Raw genomic sequence first — 19,012 nt, forward strand, 5'->3', positions numbered from 1 at the left:
AAGAATCTTAACATTCAAATAAACCTTTTTAAACACAACTGTGCTGGTTTTGGGTGAGATAGAGTAGATTTTCTTTTTTTTTTTTTTTTTTCGTTGCCATTTTAAACCCTATGGTCTGGTCCAAAGGGAGCAGGGGTGCAGGTTTTAATTGATACACCTTTACAGGGCAGCAACCATGATTTGAGTTGCATGTCACAAAAACTGCTTATAGCAGGAACCACTGGAGGAAAAGCCTTACAAGAAGCAGTGCAAGTGCAGCAGTGACCCAACCTGAGCTGGCCTTGGTGCCAAATAACACATCACAAGCAACTTTTGCCTTATATGAAACTGTCCTTTTCTCTACCCATGAGTTGTTTCACTTTTACTCTTCCAGTTCTCTCTCCAAGTCTGCTGGTGAGAGAGGGAGTGAGTGAGTGGTGTTTAGCTGCCTGCTGGGATTACCCCATGAGAATAGCTCAGGGCAGACCAGTGACTGTGGGTATGTGGGGAACAGAGCAGTCTCCATCAGCCTCACTGGCTGCTGACTTAAGCAATGACACCATGACAGAGGCTGACAACATTGCAGGAATAAAAAGGGCATTACCATGGCTTAAGCAGCTGAATGCTTGCCTGTGAAACTGAATTCCATACCTGCTTCTTCCTACCCCACAGCTGCTGTGTGATGCTAACCTAGTCACATAAACTGGGATTTCAGAGATGGGCTTGTTGACCATGCAGTTATTAAGATGCTGAGTTTCAGAAGGAAAAAAAATACCCCACTGAAACAGAAACAGTGATTTTGAAAAACAGAGCCCTCATTTTAAAGGTACTTGGTAACAAATCAAATGCCTTCAGAGAGAAGAAAATTCCTAGAATTTCACCTAAGCAATTAATTTCTATCATCCTACTGTACCTTGGTATGACTTAGAACTTGAATAGTCTCTGATTCAGCATCTGCAGTCTTCCACCTGCAAAACAGCTAAGCATCTACGGAACAATCAGTATGCCTGATTCATACCTCAAAAAGACATGTATTTCCATTTTTCATTCAACCTTTGTACACAAATGAATAGTAAAGAAGCAACATTTTAAACTTCTCAAAGAGTAGTTGAATAATCCACATTTGTCTCCTTTTTTTTTTTGTTCAGAGATGTAGACAAATGAAGATTCCAGAGGTTGCTCATTTCTTGCTTTAAATCTGTGTATCCAGAACACTGAAAAAAACACTTAGCAGTCACAGATGATCTGAAGACACCTGTTCAGTAATTTTCCCTGTTTATATATTCTCAGTATATTAGAAATGTTGATATAGATGCCAGACAGACATGAGTAACTATCTCACATCATACATACATTTCACTATGCCGAGTCATTAAGACTAACACTTTTTCCTAATTTTTTTCCGTGAGCCAAAGAACTTACTAATTCTACAGGACATTTCTTTGCCCTATTTAGTATCAGAAAAGACAAGAGACAGCAGAGTAAATTAAAAGCAGGCAGTTAACACTTGCCTTGGCACACTAGCAGTGTGCCAAGGCTCACACAAAACCATTTCCACTGTAGTGCACTAGAGCGGAGCCAGTCAGTCCCAGAGAGCACGCAGAAAAAACACCCCAAGCCTGAACCTAATTTGAACCTTGCCTGTAACTGGAAGCGGGGGGGTGTGTGGAATGAGAAAGGTGAACTTTATTTAACTTCTCCTGCACCTCTGCACTTCCTACACTGGGTCATCAAAGGCAATCAAAGGGAATGAAGTACAGGGGGGAAAAAAAAAAGTTACATAACTGGATAACCTGGCCTAAGTGAAATTAAAGAGAGTATGAAATTCAACAATGAACGTTGTCCCTTTCTCCCCAGCTGCAGTCAAATCAATTTTTAGGCCAAGGAGGTTAGATAAGGTTCAACCTTTTAGACATTTATCCAAACTAAACCATTTGAGAATCACCTATCATTAAATGTTGAATACCTTGGCTGGGGAACATAAAAAAACCTGCTAAATCTGCACATCTCCCACAGGTCACACACGGGCCAACAACATATATTAAAAAAAAAAAAAAACACTGGAGAAGTAAAATTATGCTGATCTTTAACTTATTATCAAAGAAATATAATAAGAAGAAAAGTAATCAAAATACAAGGAACTAAAATAGAAAAAATATTTCAGTAGACTAAAGCTCATAAGTCTGGGTTACGCTAAGACCTTGTTCCTTTCTTTATTTAAATATATAGCATATAAAAAAAGTGAGACTTTCTTAGTCTGAATCTCTTATTTTTTCCCAAATATGTTTCTTAAAAACAAATATCGAGATATTTCCATCATTAGCACTGGGAATTTTTATGTATCAAACTGAGATGTTCCACCTCATAACTGTATCACAGATTTCCTTTTTATGTCGATGGACTCCCATACTGTCATTTAGGACCCACATAAAGCACAGTAAGTTATGCACAGAAAAAAAGTTAATTGAGGCAAGGCAGTATTATTAAAGTGCAAATGCAGATCAAGTTTACATAAAGCCAGGGCATCATCTGTGAGCCAAGAGACTTGCACTCACAAACAGATACTGAGTCCTTGATATAACACTCCGGATGCTGGGCAGATGTGGATTCACTCTGCTATTTTTATCTTTCCTGAAAACAGCACAAGCTTTACGTGCCAGTCTAAAAGACTGCATGTGCTACTGAAAAAATCCTGATGTAGCACTCAATGCTGTAATTTAAAAAATTGGAAGCTTCCATTAAAAAACGAGAGAAATCAATTTCAAGACACTATGTAGAGATCAATAAAATCTGGTCTTTCTAGTCATAGCCATTATCCACTTAGTCTTTAACTTTTCCATAAATACAGCACATATAATTCTAGAAATTCCAGCATGTAGACAGAATATTAAGCACGAACACAGACTGTTTGTTATCACAGGGGAACCTATTCCCTAAGATCTCTATATTCTATAGAATCAGAGGATTATTAGTACTTCCAAATGGTGATTCAGACAAAATGAATCACATGAAATTGTGATTTTTGCAACAAACCTCTAAACATGGTCTCCAGTATTTAGCAGGATGCATCACCTCAAAAACATGGAATGGTTTAGGTTGGAAGGGACCTTAAAGGTCATCCAGTTTCAAGCCCTCTAGGGGGCAGAGACACCTTCCACTAACCCAGCTTCCTCAAGGCCTTGTCCAGCGTGGCCCTGAACACATCCAGGGATGGGGCACCCACAACTTCTCTGGGCAGCCTGTGCCAGAGCCTTGCCACCCTCACAGTAAAGAATTTCTTCCTTATATCAAATCTAAACCTGCGCCGTTTTAGGTTGAAGCCATTCCCTCTTGGCCTGTCTACAAGCCTTTGTAAAAGGTTCCTGTCCTGCTCTCTTGCAGCCTTCTTTAGGCACTGCAAGGTGCTATAAGGACTCCCCAGAGCCTTCTCTTCTCCAAGCTAAACAGCCCCAACCCTCTCAGTCTGTCTTCATGGGAGAGGTGTTCCAGCCCTCTGATCATCTTCACAGCCTCCTCTGGGCTCACTTCAACAGGTGCACATCCCTCCCACGTTGGGCCCCCAGATCTGCAGGGATTCTCATCAGAGCAGAGGGAGAGAATCCCCTCCCTCTCCCTGCTGGCCACGCTGCTTTGGATGCACCCCAGGGTGCAGCTGGCTCTCTGGGGTGCTGGGGCATGTCAAGTTTCTCATCCACCAACATCCCCAGGCTAACCTGTACCTTGTCATGGTAAGAGGATGCAAGAAAGTTTAGATTTAAGATGCTAAATTCTGAATATTCATCTTTAAAATTGTCCAAAATACCCAAACTTATGGAAATTACACATTATTCTTCTCAAAATTTATATTATAATATTACAAAGGCACTACTGCAAAACTGGAAATCTGAAGTGGCATTAAAGGGTAAAAAAAATTTCAAATAATCAATCATTCTTTGTTTGACTTGATCACAAGCCAGAGAGTCAAGACAGTTTCTGGTTTTCCCAAAACAATATGAAGCCTCGCATAGTTTTGTTACTATAATAAACAAAAAGCTAAGTTTATCAGTACCACAATTTAATTATCATAAAATCAAGAAATCCATCTCAACCATTTTCAGATGTCATTCTGATTTGAATACTTTCTCCAGCTGATAACAGCCCATAACTTGTCAGTTATCTTAAGCCCCATAAACAGCACTAGTAAAAACAAGCTCAGTGCCTGGCTTTGAGCTTGGTAATCATGTTCTCTTTTCAAACTGGGTTTAAAAAGACTGAAGCATACCAAACAACCACTGGCAAAGAAAATATCTGAAACAAGTATCTCACTTCCAGAGAAGGCAGAGCTGATGCTGATAAAAGCTGACAGTTACTGTGTGAAACAGGATTGTGCACACAGAAGGTCTGCTAAGTAAGGCAGCCCAGAACCAAACAGTAACACCGTTGTAAACATTAGCTTTTCTCCTGCAAATTTTTATTATCTACTAAGATTAGCACAACAGCAATGAGTGGTCTAGCACTGTTAGAAAGCAACACAGACAGAATACAGCCTTGTACTGTTCTCATTTACCAGTTCCCAACCCAAGTTTCACCTTGTCACTCTCCAATCAAAGGCAAAACTAACAACGAATGTCCCTCAACACACAAATAAGCAGAAAGAAATTTCTTTCTTCAGCTTCTGTGACTGAAAGGCAGCAAGAGTAGAGTTAATGCAGCTAATCTTCAGCTGAGTGAAATTATTATGGGCAGACATTTTTCTGCAATAGAAAAAACCTTCAGCTTTTCTCTAAGGCAAAGACACTGATTCAGCACAATTTCTTGTGGCTGATCTAGCTACTAAATAGCTGTAAAAAATTTAAAGAGAAGGAGGGAGAAAGGATAGCAAGCAAGTGGCAAATAATTCACTACCCCACATTTTAAAAAGTAACTTCCCTGTTATTTTCCCCACAATCAGTTTCATAGAATCTACCACTGGTTTTGACTTGCTTGGAGGCATCAAAGTACCACTATTCATGGAAAGCACTGCCAGCACCACTAGGAAACTGAAGAATTTTAGAGAAAGCTCATTATCACGCTGATTTACATGGAAGTTTGTTTTTCAGAACGAGTGCATTTTTGGCATGCACTTCAAAAGCTTTAGAAATCATGTGATAAACATCGATCATGTGTTAAACACTTTTCAAATTGCTGAGATGCCCTCGACCACACGTGGTTGAGCTGCAGTTCTCTGCATGATGGGTTGTTTTACTGAACAGAAAAAAAGTCCACAAAATGCAAGGAATCCAAACACATTTCCCTCCATAACATGACACAAAATAAAAAAAGATTACACTGAAACAGGGTTAAAAAAGCACTTCAAGATTCTTCTCCTTGTGTTTTGCTTTAAAGAGATATTGAAGACTTTTTAAACACAATTTAAGCATAAAAGCAGTATATACTAGAATAGACAGAGTTATAAGTTCTGCTGTGATCAACTGGAGTACTTCCCTTACTGCTGGATTTAGCTGTACCATCCTACATCAGCAGAAGGCTAGGGATGTAGTCCTAACAGTGTCATTACTGTTTCATTACACTTCAGATTTCTGCCTGTCATCAGAGCCCACTGCAGTTAAAGAAAGACTATGCTAACCAATGCTGGGATCATATACCTTCAATGTAATAAAAGCTGGGGTACATGTCTTAAATGACATTGAATCCCACTGGGCTTTGCGCTCCAAGACATAACAGCTGTTGAACTACTGACATAGACAAAACTTTAAATGCTCTGAAGTATTACCAAAAAATAGCTGAGAAGTTTCAATTCCACCACCTTGAACACACAGCAGAATCATTGACCTCATCAGGCTGAGTACTACAAAGGATAAAAAAAGCATGAATGGTTTCCCATGACACAGCGATCCAGTACTTGTGTGAGAATTAATGTCTTCTCTTTGCAGAGAATAGTGATGCAATTTTTGTTCCTGACATGTTTCTACAACCAGCCCAACCTCCCAGGAAAAGGTTATGTGCAGCACTTCTGAAAGAAGACAGGTGGGGTGAAATCATACTGTGAGACACGTTTGACCCATTGGCTGCCCCGTTGACGCCCTCTGACCTCAGCTGACACAGGAGCTACGCTGTTTATACCCAGCCTGTGCCAGGGGGGAGGACAAAGCAACAGCTGCAAGCCTCTCTTGGCTCAGCCTCAGGCACCCTTGTTGCTGTTCAAAGGTAGCCTGAGGCTAAAGCAATTCACAGCCCTCCTGAAGTGCATGGCAACCAGAGCCTACTGTGTCCAGAGAGTTCACCTGCAAGTGGCAAACCACACTGAAGCCCTCCTAAGAAAGACCCTACACAAATCTCAGCTGCCAAATGTGAGCCACAATACACCCTTGCAACAGCTCCTCCACATGCATGGAAATAGCAGCATGCCCTGAGTATGTCCAGAACACAGGTTTGCAGTCAGAGTTTGAATCTGAGGCTTGTGATGCTGACAGAAGATAGCTGGGCCATTGCATGTGACCTCCACACGCAGCCCCCACACCGCCCCCCTTTCTGCAGTCCCTGATGGCAATGAGGCTTGTTCCTAGGACTGGAACACGGGCTGAATATTGCAGGAGGAACTGTCTGAATCCATAATTAATGCACTCCAGAGATGGGGACCCAGGATATTTGGGACTGACTTTGGTGCACGCTGGCCTGCAGAAGGATATCAACTATTGGCAGAGACTGGGCCAGCTGGTCTCCTGGAGTTGCAAGCAGCTTCCAGGTAGAGCCCCCTCCCAGCATGGAAGCCTGCAGCCTAAAGATGGGAAACACTGACTTTTTGATAGTGAGTGAAAAACACTAAGACCCAGTCACATGGGGAGATAAAATCCAAAAGCAGCTCCGTAGGTGCTTTGTTGCTTCGGAACCTTGGTGAACTCTCCAAGGCTAAAGACTGTTGACCTGTACTTTTCTAGCCAAACCTGCTTAAAATAAGCCTTTAGACATAAACTGTTGACCAAATCTGAGACCACGTGGACCTAGCCACACCTCAACTCCTCTGAGTTTAGAAAGTAAGGGGGTCTCACTGAAGCTCATAACTGGAGAGGCCATGACCCTATTGCACTATTATCTGTTTTAACAGATGATAGTTATTTACTTATTTTATTACAGCCTAATTACAGCAGTATTTAGACACTGAAATAACAATAAATGAAATAATAAAATAATAATCATGCACATAATCACTGTATCCTACTTCTTGTTCCTGGCCAAGAGCTCTTGACTACTCTGACACAAGTCCATCTTGAGGAAACCAAAACATCTTGAGTTCTCAACTAGGTTTTTTACAAGTCCTTACAAGTCAGAAGATCTTTACTTCAAAGCAAACCAGGATCTTACCTTTACTAGCCTGTAAAGGCTACCTTTTAACTAGCATGTGCAAGGGTGTTTAATTACTTACCATTTAACCAGCATGTGCAAGTGTAATTTAACAATTAAAAAAGCAATGTATGATTATGCTGATAAAGGAAGAGCATGACTGCAGAACATAATATGAGCTACCACATATCTACCATAATTTGTCTATTTTATGGAGGATGGAAATTAAAGCAATGTAATTAACCCACATAAGCAAACACTTCCTTTATTTTTGTTTAACCTAATTTTGAGACTGCAGGTCTAAGAGAAACAATTCTTACACCTAATGAAGAAGATGCTACACACAGCACAGCAAGACAGAGCAAGCATGCAGTCACTGCAAAGGATATGAGTGGCTGGAAGTCTCTGAAGGTCAACTTGAAATGCAAAAAGGCAGAACCAGAGATCTGCTTGCCAGCATCTCACAGTCAAATGGCACAGCAGACTGCTTCAGAGCAACTTAGGGACTATATGAAAAATATGTTTGCATATAATTCTTAAGGCAGAAAAAAAAAGAACCTTTAGGATTTGTGGACTGGTATGCATAGCCAGCAAAGTTCTTTCCTCCTATCAGAGGGAAAAAAAAACTCTATCAGAAGAACATTCACTGATATGAAGAATTCCAGAAAATGCTGCAAGTTTTATTAAAAAAAAATTAAACAATATTAAAAACAAATAACCAAAACCCACTTTACTGCAGTGCTTTCAAGAGCCATGTGACAATAATTGGTCTTCAGAGCTAAGGTAGTTCAACAGATGCAGTTGTTCCTTTTTTCAGAATAATCTTACATGTTCAAATTTCTGAAGTCATTTGTAATGGCTGCAATGGGTGTAAAAGCTTATAAGTCTATTTAGTAAGATTCAATATGACTTATAATCACACAGTGAAAAATATTACTTGCAGAGTAAGTTATAAAAACCAGAAACACACCATTTGTGTCGTATTTCATGCAGAACATGAGGTTTGAAATCATCTAAGGAAGATGAAGGTGCATGAATCACGGAATCAATCAATCACAGAATTGATTAACTAGGTTGGAAAAGACCTCTGAAATCATCAATTCATCAATCCAACTGTATTCTGTACTTCACCAAAAGCAGCATGACCGGCAAGTCATGGAGGAGATTCTCCCCATCTACTCTGCTTTTGTGAGACCCCACCTGGAGTGCTGCATTCAGCTCCGGGGTTTCCAGTGTAACAAGGGTGGGGATCTGTTTGAGAGGTTCAAGAGGAGGACTGTGAAGATGATCAGAGGGCTGGAACATATCTTCCAGGAAGATGGGCTGAGAGGCTTGGGGCTGTTGAGCTTGGAGAAGAAAAGGCTCTGGTGAGACCTTATAGCACCTTGCAGTACCTAAAGGGGGCTTCAAGAGAACTGGAGAGGGACCTTTCACAAAGGTCTGTAGTGATAGGGCAAGGGGGAATGGCTTCAAGATGAAAGAGGGCTGATTTAGATTACTGTGAGGATAGTAACACACTGAAACAGATTATGCAGAGAGGTTGTGGATACCCCATCCCTGGAAGTGTTCAAAGCCAGTCTGGACAGGGCTTTGAGCAACCTGGTTTAGTGAAAGGTATCTCTGCCCATGTCAGAGGGGCTGAAACTGGATGATATTTAAGGTCCCTGCCAACCTAAACTGTTTTATGACAGTAACATATAGACCTGATGGTTGTTACAGTCATTTAAAACCAGCCTCACACACTTGGATATAAAAGGACTACAATACTGGTATATTAAAGAGTTTTGTTATCAGAATATTTGGTTTGATGTCACAATGCAGAACTTTGCTGGAGACACCTGAAGTCACTCTAGATGTGAAGCACCACACAGAGATAAAAGACCAGGTCCCAACAGCTCTGCTGTTTTACTAAAGCAGCACAATATCCAACCCAGCCTCTCATCCACCACCTTCCTGTTCTGAGGATGGCTGGCTTGCTTTTCTTTCTACTTTTGTATTCTGTGGTATATATATCTCTTGAGATTTAAAGCAAATACACCCCTAGCCATTGAGCTACCTGTGTGGGAAAAGAAAGGAAAGATTTTAAGTATTCCTCAGAAAAACAGCAAACCCTGCCTGCTGAAGTCAGCATCAGAGCACTAACCCTTAACTCCACCACTGCTAACTGTCACACCCAGGGGCAAAGATAAACTGCAGCAGGAAGGTATGATGAAGTTTGTTTAGAAGTTATTGCCACACCTGTCATTCCTGTCAGAGACTGCACTCCCTGCAGCAGAGTCAGCAAGGGAAGCTCTGCCTCCAGCTAAGTACACAAGTTACCATGCTGTATATTATCCTAAAGCAGTGACAAGTGTTTACTGCATCTGATGCACTCAGCCTTCAGGCTGAAGAAGTTGAAGCATCTCTGCCAATTCTGAAGTGGGTACACTGGCCTTCTGAGGGCAGAGGGTTTCAGGGCAGGCAGCTGAGAAACAGGCAACAATTATTCCCCCAGCAGGTGCCAGAGCCTGAAAATCAGGATCCAGCAAATTTATTTCCTCCTTCCCCTTTCACAGTGTAACACAAAGAAAAAAGTTTCAGCTACAAGAAATCAGGGTTAAGAAATCAGGTACAGAAGTAAGGAGGACCCATGTTTCAGTCTCTGTTTGGGCTCACTCCCAAGTCTTGGCTCTGGATGAAGACAAGTCTGCAGAGACAGGTATCACACCATGCATTTTGAGGCTGCCTTATCACACAAGACATTGATTAGAGAAGTTCATATACAGAAAAACAGCAGAAACAGACTTCAAAATATTCCCCTATACTCACAAATTATCTGAGAGTTTCCTGGATTGCCAGAGGAATACTCACTTAGCCCAGCATTTAGCTCTATTTCTCAGTACACCACTCACTCTCTAGTCTGTCTTCCTTTCAGCTAATTTTCATCCTGCTGACTGTATAATTTCTAAATACTGTGGTCAAATCTTTAAAGAACTATTCCAAGCCTCAAAACAGATTGCTGCACATCCCTCATGAGGGAAAAGTATGATCAGCTACAGAGACAGCATTTCAAAATGGGAACACCCAAAACCCGTATAACTGTACTTGGTACACTCCTTCACTTCACACTGTAGCCAAACCCTACTGCCTGGCACTTCAGGCACTAAGATTTGAGAAAGTTTTGAGTAGACAAGGAAAAGCTACATTTTTTCTATCTAGCATCACCCTTCCAGAGGTACAGGTCAGACGTTTGACTTTGACATCATGTTTGCTTTCTTAGTACATTCAGGACAGAAAGATCCTTTGCAGCTATTAATCATTCTACCTGTAACATCACTATAGCTAAGTCACACTCACCTTTTCACTGTGTCTCTCAAGTTGTTTATGAATGCACTACAGTGCCTATAGTTTGATTTTCTTCACGGGATAATTCTGAAGAATTCTAAAAATTCTCAATTAACTCCTAGGCTCACTGTTCCTAGGGAAAATTATTTTTATTCTTTTATTTTCTGCAAAAAAACCCCTTGACACTACTTCCCTGTGCCCAGTTTTAGTTTAAAAATATTACTTTTTTTTTTTCTTCCCAGAGATACAGTCAATGTGTGCAGGCATCCTTGCTGCTCCTCTATTAGGTAGATATCATTGCCCAGTTTTGGAAAATATAAATGACTTTGCTGACAGCTTGTTTTTAGCCCAAACTGAGCAAAGAAATCTTATTTTTCTTTACCAAATTCTTATTTCATGTTTAAGTTTGCTCTCACAAGTGCTGTAGTTCTCCTTCAGTAAAGCAAAACCTTAGAAAGCTGAGTAATTTCTTAAGATCAGGGTCACCTGCATTACCTGCAGGTCAGCAATATCTAACTAAAGGCATCAGTCATGCTTCCATTCACAATAAGATTTCAAGTGATGGGAAGTCAGTAATGACTACACTCAAGGAAGAAAACACATATACTCTGATTATGGAATTTAAGTGAGTTTGCAACACTTTACTCAGTGCTCTACTGAAAAGCCATCTACCAGAAAACCTGCCTGCAGACAGGAAAGAGGTTTCTGTTGAAGTTTTTTGCACTCTATACTTAAAGTTAGCTGATTTTGTCACAGAAGGTACTTATGGATTCATACTAAGTAAGGTAAATAAACTACTTTGGAGGGGATTCCTAATGGCTGAGTAAAGGCTACAATTTCAGGCACAGTCAGGGAAAAAGGCTAATAGATAACATTTTTAACAAAGAGCTATCAATACTACTCAGGATGAGATGGTCTTTTGGTCTTTCCTGCTCAGTCATTAAGCATTAGTAGATGGTTAAGGTTCCACTAGTAAACAAAGGGAAGGCAACTGGCTAGCACCTCTTAGAGACCCCACCACTCGTTACAAAGCAAGAGGAATTGCTTTTCAAGGTTCTGCCCCTCAGCTCCAGAAAGTAAAAATACACTGTAAAAGATATCTTCAGTATGGGAAACACTGGCTTAATATCTTACCCACGCAGCAATAAAACTTCTTTAGATTTTTTTCTTTTTGAAGTAAACAAATGGGAACTTCCTATCACAAAGTTCATCATGAGCCGTAGGGAGTGTTCACATTAACACTTACTCTTAATGGTGGTTTTCTTAAGAACTGAATAGATGCCAGCAATCCCAGGCATACATTACAGAAACTAAGCAGTTGTCCCCGTGGCTGATCTCAAATGGTTGCTACTGGAAAGAAATCCACAAAAAGCCTATTTTTTTAACAGTCTCCTTTGGAACAATTCCAGAGTATGAATTATTCAATTACTTTTTAATTGAAAAAAACCCCTGGATAGAAGAGTGTTGAAGGTGTATCCAGTAAAAGGCACCTTACTATTACAAAGTGGTATTAATCAGTGATAAAATGATTTTGGTCCAACAAGATGACTTGAATGAAAAGCCTGCAAAGTTAGGGCACACTCCTAGAGAAGAGGCACTCACTTCAGAATGCAGTAATTTAAGAACCCCTTTTAAATAGCTGTTTCAGACTCCCAGTAAAATGCACAGCAGGTGTGTGTCTAATACATTAATAGCACTATTAGCAGAAACAGAGGAATAATTTTGTGTTGATGAGTACATTATTCTTACCTTCAGAGTGGCTATAAAAGAAATTGCTAGGTTTTGTTTGTGTACTAAGACACACAAAGAATGTATCACATACTCGTCAACCTTGCTAGCAGAGACATAACAAAAACCCCTGACTGGGAAAAAAACTGACAAAAAAGGATGTGAAGTTCCTCAATATTTGGATGACTTATTGGGATGAAATGGACTCATAATCACATGAGAATTTAAAATAAGACTAAAGTTTTAGGAAATATTCTTTAACACATTTCATGAGGAAAACAAAGTACTTATGAAAGATAAACTGTGAAAGATAGACTTAAAGAGTACTTTCCATCTTTGGAGTTTGTCAATTTCCAGCATTTCCTTATGCTGGCTCATACAGATAGTAGGAAAAAAGTTTGTCTGCATGCCAGCAAAATGTCCACATATTCACCTTGATTAGTTTATAATACCTATTGGCTCAGAAGCTTCCAATGTGCTAAAAAAGCTCACAGTTCTCTGCCATAGTGCCAAACGAGCCAGGTGGTTTTGAGTGGAGAAGGGACAGCAGCTTTCTTTTGAACCATCAGACAGACACCCGCCACCAGCTGGAACCTGAATGGGGTGGGCAATACCCACAAGTCTTCCTCAGGGCCGTTGTTCAGAGCAATACACTTTGTTCACATACAATTTCACTGTCCAGTCTGAAGTGAGAGCGGCGAACATGAAGCCTCCGGCCATGCCAGATCAGAGGCTGGTGTGTCTTTGTCCTGTGTCACACTCTAAGCTCCCCATCAGGGTGGGAGCTGGAAGAGGGTTCCGAGCAAACCACCCTAGCAGGAGCTCGGCTATTCCCTAAGACTCGTTTGGTACTGTAGGACCCACAGTCCTGCCGGGACAATGCACCGTGGCGACTCAATGAGCTGCTGCAAGAGCTTCAACTTTTTTTCTCTCACCTTCTCCTGCTCCCTGTGCCGGACGCATTACATGAGGATCCCTTCGCACCCATCTCGCTGTCCCCACACCCCTTGCCAGGAGCCCCGCTCTCCCTATTCCCCGGCACCACCTGAACCGAGCGCTCCCCGTCCGCGCCGGCCGTGTCCCTGCACGACCCGGGAAGGCGGCGCGGGGCAGGCTCGAGCCTGAGCCCCCGCCCCGCGTCCCGCCTCAGCCCTGCCCGCTCACCCGCGTCGTAGAAGGCGTCCAGCACCGCCGTCTCGCCGAAGTCCAGCTCGCCGAAGTTGACAGTGCTGAGCTGGGCTCCCTCCGCCTCGCAGGCCCGCAGCAGGCACTGCCGCGCCCCGGCCTCGGGGCTCCGCGCCCCGGCGCCCGCCTTGGGCGGGTCGTTCAGCACGTACACGGCCCGCAGGCAGCGTGGCCGCGGGGCTGCCGAGCCCACCTCCGCTGCCTCCGCCTCCGCCGGGCCCCCGGCCGCCACCTCCGGCTCAGCGCCGGGGGGCGCCGGCTCCGCGGTCGCGCTGCCGCTCACGGGACTCTCCATAGCGGCGTCGAGGGCTGAGGGGAGCGGGGGCTGCCGGCAGGTGCTCAGGCGGGGCCGCGTCCCATCGCGAGCAGGTGGGCAAACCCCCGGCGAGGCGGCTCGCTCCCTCCTCGTGCCGGCCCTTCTGCCCGCGCTTCTCTCCGCGCCTGGGCTGGCGGGCACGGAGACGGGACGAGGCGAGTTGAAGGCGGCCGGCACGGAGCGGGGCTCGGCTCAGCTGGGCACCGCCCTCCCCGAACGAGTCAGCCCGGGGAGCCCAGCGCGGAGTCCGGCTCCACCCCGCCGTGCCTTCCCGGGACAATGTGCCTGCTCCCGTCCGCGACCTCGGCGGCTCTGGGAAGAAGCGGCGCCGTCGGGGCGATCGCGCCCCGTTTATCTCTTGCCCTGCCCGCCCCTCGCCGGCAGCAGCGCCCCCGCGCACCGCCCGCGGAGCGAACGCAGCTGCTGCCCGTTTTTCTTCCCTCTGCTCCATCGCAACTTCTCCCCTCTGAATCCCCCATCCAGTTGTTTACACGACTTTGACCACATTTAGACTGTGTCAGAAGTTTGGGTAATAGTTCATCCTTAACTTCCTTCTCTTTTCTTAATCGTCTCCCACGATCATGACAAAATCAGCTTCTCGTAACTCTGTGGCAATTCCTGGCTTCTTTATAAGAACAAAATTATTTTTTATTTTCTAACACGTTTTTCTTATTAGCTACACTGGTGATGGCAGCCTGGGGTTCGGCACTGCTACTGGTCAGGCACTGGTGCCTGGATAATTTCATATCTCAGCCTTGTACCCCAGCTGTCAAAAGTCACCCTACAGAGACCACAACCAACTAGTGATCAAGGGAACAGTGGAAAAGCACAGTCCTCCTGCAAATTTGTGTTTTAAGTAAACCTATCTGGAAAGTTTTTCATTTTATTTTCCACTCATGGTGACAGATGAGGTTTTAGACAAAGAGTGTCTTCACCTTTTGCTGCAGTGTGAAGACTATGTGGCTATCAGAGACATTGATTTTACCCCATGCTGTAAACTGGAGTACTATTGAGGTTGGAAAAGACTTCTAACATCATGGAGTCCAACTGTTAACCCAGTACCACCATGTTCAGCACTTAACCATATCCCCAAGTGCCACACCCACACCTGAACACCTCCAGGGATGGTGACTCAACCACTACCCTGAGCAGCCTAATACAATGCCTCACCATCCTTTCAATGAAGTAATACAACAAAAGCAACAATCAAAGGCTTACAGCATGGTATTTTCCTCTCTAGGTGTCTATCTGTTTGGGATTAAAATAGATTTGCTTATAGAATATGAGGAATGCATAGGCTTCAGTTTAATTGTAACTTGTTTATGACTTGGCACAAACAGGCCCTGCACAAAACACTATAAGTGAACTTGAAATGAGCTCCCTTTGTCAGCATGGCTGGCTCAGCTGGGGAGGAAACCGAGAAAGACCAGACACTTCCAGATGAGGGCGGAGACCTTGGTACACAGTAACAAAAAAGAGGATCCCAAGGCTGCACCAAGCTGAAAGATAAGAGCAGTTAATGGCCTGTCCAAGTGGATATGGATAAAGAATCCAATGAGGTGTTGGAACATCCTGGACCATAAATTTCTATTGGATCAAGACGCACACATAGAGCACATGAAGATCTTGTGCACAGACTGTGAGGGTATGAAGGCATGGGGATTTCTTTATTCAGAGTCCCTGTCCAGCAGCTCAAGCTGAAATAAACCAAGTCTGCCTCAAACCCAGGGTCTGATCTCTGTGACACCAGGGATTGTTAATAAGAATTGCAGTAGCCAGTATTTCTAAGAAACACTCCAACATGAGGATAGCACAGTGCTGTGCGGTATTCATGTTTGCTTTGTGGCTCATAAGGATTTTAGAGAGAATGTGGATTTAACAGGCAAACCTGTTTCTCATTTTGGAAAGTTTGGGGCAAATAAACCTTTGGACTTGGTCCAGAGGTTGGGGATATGTATGTGCTTTCTTGACAGAAGCACTAGAATATCAGATTTTAGAGGAATGACATGGCCAGCAGAGATCCCCCCAATTCCTGGCAGCTTTCCTCTTTAGGCAAGAGTGAGCTATTGTATGACACACCAAGTCTATTAGCCTTGATCCAGTAATGCACCACTTACCTGATATAATAGGAGAAAAATCAAAGTCTGCATTTAGAAGATAGTGTGCACATTGAGCCTTCCATCAATAAAAAGCACTAGCACATAAGTTTATGATCCCCCCCAATACCAATCCTACTTTGTACTTTTTGAGTTATAAAAAAGCTTGTTTGAACAGCTGTTATAAAAAACTGAAAAGTACAGTGCTGTCAAAGTTAAGGCATTATTTGCACAGGAAAGCTTTTCTCTTATTCAAGAACATTCTTGGGCTTTTAGCAACTAACATGCAGAAAAAACAAATTGCAATTAAGTGTGTTTAGAACAATATATGCATGGTGTGGTGCTTTCTCTAATCTTGAAAATTGTTTTAGTGTCAATTTTCAACAAATAGGCTGGGATTGCTTAGTGGGATGCCACTGAGACAAAGTAAATAAGCCTTTTGTGCCTTCCAGAGGTTATAAAAATTTAGGTTGTTCTAGGTCTAAGACATGTCTTCAGGTTTAATTTTGCAGTTTTTATCATTTGTTACTTCTTTAAATTACTTGTGGAGAGGTCTGTCTCTTGGTCTTGAAACAGAGGGATAGCTTCTTAGCAGATATTTTACATGATGATAAATAAGGAAAGGATATTTTTCCCTTTTCCTAATTATATTTGTCATTCAACCCATATCCTCACTATTCCCTGGACATGTTTCCTAACAATCTATCATTGATTTTCAGTAGTTTAACCTGGTGCAACTTGTTCAGAGTTTGTATGCTTTCTTTCAAGCTAGAAACAAGGACCATTTTTAAATGAAGAAGCTTCATTTTTCAGGCTGTGGCTGTCATGAGAAACTGTGGCTCAGTGCCTGACATTTCCAGTGAGCAACAGTATCTTCAGATTTTGCAAGTCAACCGAGTGAGAATAAATAGGAGATCAGACTTTGGGGTATTTGAACTGTTTCTGTGCAAATCAAAAAGTGTTAAATGTAGAAGAAAAAAAGCTGAGTCATGTAACACTCTTTCCTCTTTTTGGAAAAGTGTCCAAGAATGAGGTTATAGAAAGAGCCACTCTGCCCCTGGAGTTGCCTGTTTAAAACTCCAGGCCAGAAGTTGATATTCAGCTTCTATATCACTTTCCAAGACTTTCTGCCTTTACATAGAACCCCACCTAAAAAAAAACAAGCCCAATTTGTGAAGTCAACATTTGCTCTTATACAGGACTGTAAAGATGATGGTACAATTTTCTCAGTCAGCACTTCGCACCTGTCAAATCCACTTAGTGCAGAATATTAATTACCACTTCTGCAAAGAAAATAGATGTCCTTGAAACCACCTTTTTTTTTTTTTTTTTTTAATTTTGTAAATCCCTGAGTAGCATAACTGAGCTAAGGGAAGTGATTCTTTACTTTTTTTTTTTTTTCCCCAGGGCTTAAAACTTTCAGTTCAAACTGTAAGGGTATATAAATTTCAAACTCTAAATTTATATAAAGTTTGACTCCACAGGCAAATGTGCCACCTTTCCCCTAATGCATATACAGCTATAGCCTCCCTTTTTTTTTTCTTAAAGAAAGCACAGACTAGAACAATCATAAAGGTTAGTCTGCAATTTCATTGTTCTCTGACATTTTCACCTATAAAGAAGCTCCTCCCATTTTATGCAGTGTAAGGGAAAGCCAAGCTCTCTTGGCTTAGGATAAGGTGCAAATAAATGAGAAGACATCTGGGTCCATGGGGAGCCTGCAGATTTGAGCTGTTCCACTGAGATGCAAACCCACTTGGCCATGCCCTGGCAGTATTTGCTGAAGGATGCTCACCAGCACAGTGTCCTGGGCATCCATCACACCTGCTGCAAAGGTGCCTACGAGTCCATCCACGGGCACTTGGCACTGACCACCTCAGTTATGGACACAGTCTTAGCCATGGCCACATCTCCCCTGCCCTTGTGTCCCAGGCAGAGAGCCACAGCTCAGGCAAGCAGCAGCATCCTGGACAAGCTTCCCCAAGGAGCTACATCAGGGTGAGTTCTGCTGCCTTGCATGAACAGGCATCCTAAAAGCCTGAATTCTACACCCTAGATGTGAGGTTTTTTTTCCTGTATTGTGAATATCAGGCATTAGGAAAAATATTTGGATGGACAGATTGTTTTCTGGCAAGCCACTGTACCAACTTTCCGCAGGATAATGCAAGTTGTGGTGTTTAAACTATTCCAAGCAAACATTTTGTTAATGGATCTTTTGGTGTTACTGCTGCTAGTGTGCTACCCCATTTATTTTCATTCACAGTGAGCAGGTCTCCAGGTGACCCTACAGATACTGCTGTCACAGGATGACAAGGAAAAGAGTTGATTTCTTTACTCAACAGGAAGAATTTTTTTTTTCTGAAGTATGAAGCCAGACAAAAGATGTTTTAATTTTCAAAATCATTATGTAGAAACCTTACTAGCTATTCAATGAAATTCTATGAATTCTCCCTACGAATAATTCTTCTTAATAAACTGCTTGGCTTTGTTCAAAAGTCAGGTTAAAAATACTAACTCTGTATAAATGGAATCTAAGCAACGGGTATAATTCTTGAAGAAAAACTTACTGAAGATGACTTAAAAATGCTATAATGCTTTAAAAGTTGACTTGCAGCAAAGCACACCTCTTTTGCAAGGGGGAAACTTGGATGTCTCAGAGTCATGTGAAGTTAAAACACCTTGGCCACCAGATCGTCACTGGAACTGGGCTCAAAGATCTCAGGGATTCCTCTTGCTTTTGCTTCAGTGGGCAGTGTGACACCTCACAGGCTCATTTGGCCTGATAAAGCATGAAGGCAAAGAAGGTGACTGCTGGGGCTAAGAATATAATCTCTAGCACAGCTTTCTGTTCAGACCCACTCTTTTGCATAGAGAAGCATGTTTGTTGCACAGAGCATTGCTCCTCACCACCCCTTGCAAATGAAGGACAGAGTGACATCCAGTGTGACAGACAAGGTTAGTCAAAGGGGGATCGTTTTCTTTCTTTGCTCTCTTCCTGTCTTGGACAATAACAACTTTATAGATATACCTTGTGTGCTCACATGCACACAGAGCAGCGTGATCA

The 19,012-nt window shown here is 42.5% G+C and overlaps 1 protein-coding gene across 3 annotated transcripts in view; it reads right to left on the reverse strand.

The window, feature by feature from the left end:
* MAP3K15 (mitogen-activated protein kinase kinase kinase 15) overlaps positions 1–14,147 on the reverse strand; it is an 81,232-nt gene extending 67,085 nt beyond the window's left edge. Inside the window, exon 1 of one of the 3 annotated variants that reach the window (XM_059839857.1) lies at positions 13,516–14,147. In XM_059839857.1, coding sequence (XP_059695840.1) covers positions 13,516–13,831 — 316 coding nt within the window. In that variant the 5' untranslated portion in view covers positions 13,832–14,147. Of the gene's footprint in view, positions 1–13,286; positions 13,389–13,515 lie in introns of those variants that run through there. The other 2 variants (XM_059839858.1, XM_059839859.1) reach the window with 2 other exon arrangements.
* Positions 14,148–19,012: the final 4,865 nt, after the last annotated feature.

The sequence above is a fragment of the Haemorhous mexicanus genome, chromosome 2 (genome assembly GCF_027477595.1).
Source record: "Haemorhous mexicanus isolate bHaeMex1 chromosome 2, bHaeMex1.pri, whole genome shotgun sequence".
Taxonomy (NCBI): Eukaryota; Metazoa; Chordata; class Aves; order Passeriformes; family Fringillidae; genus Haemorhous; species Haemorhous mexicanus.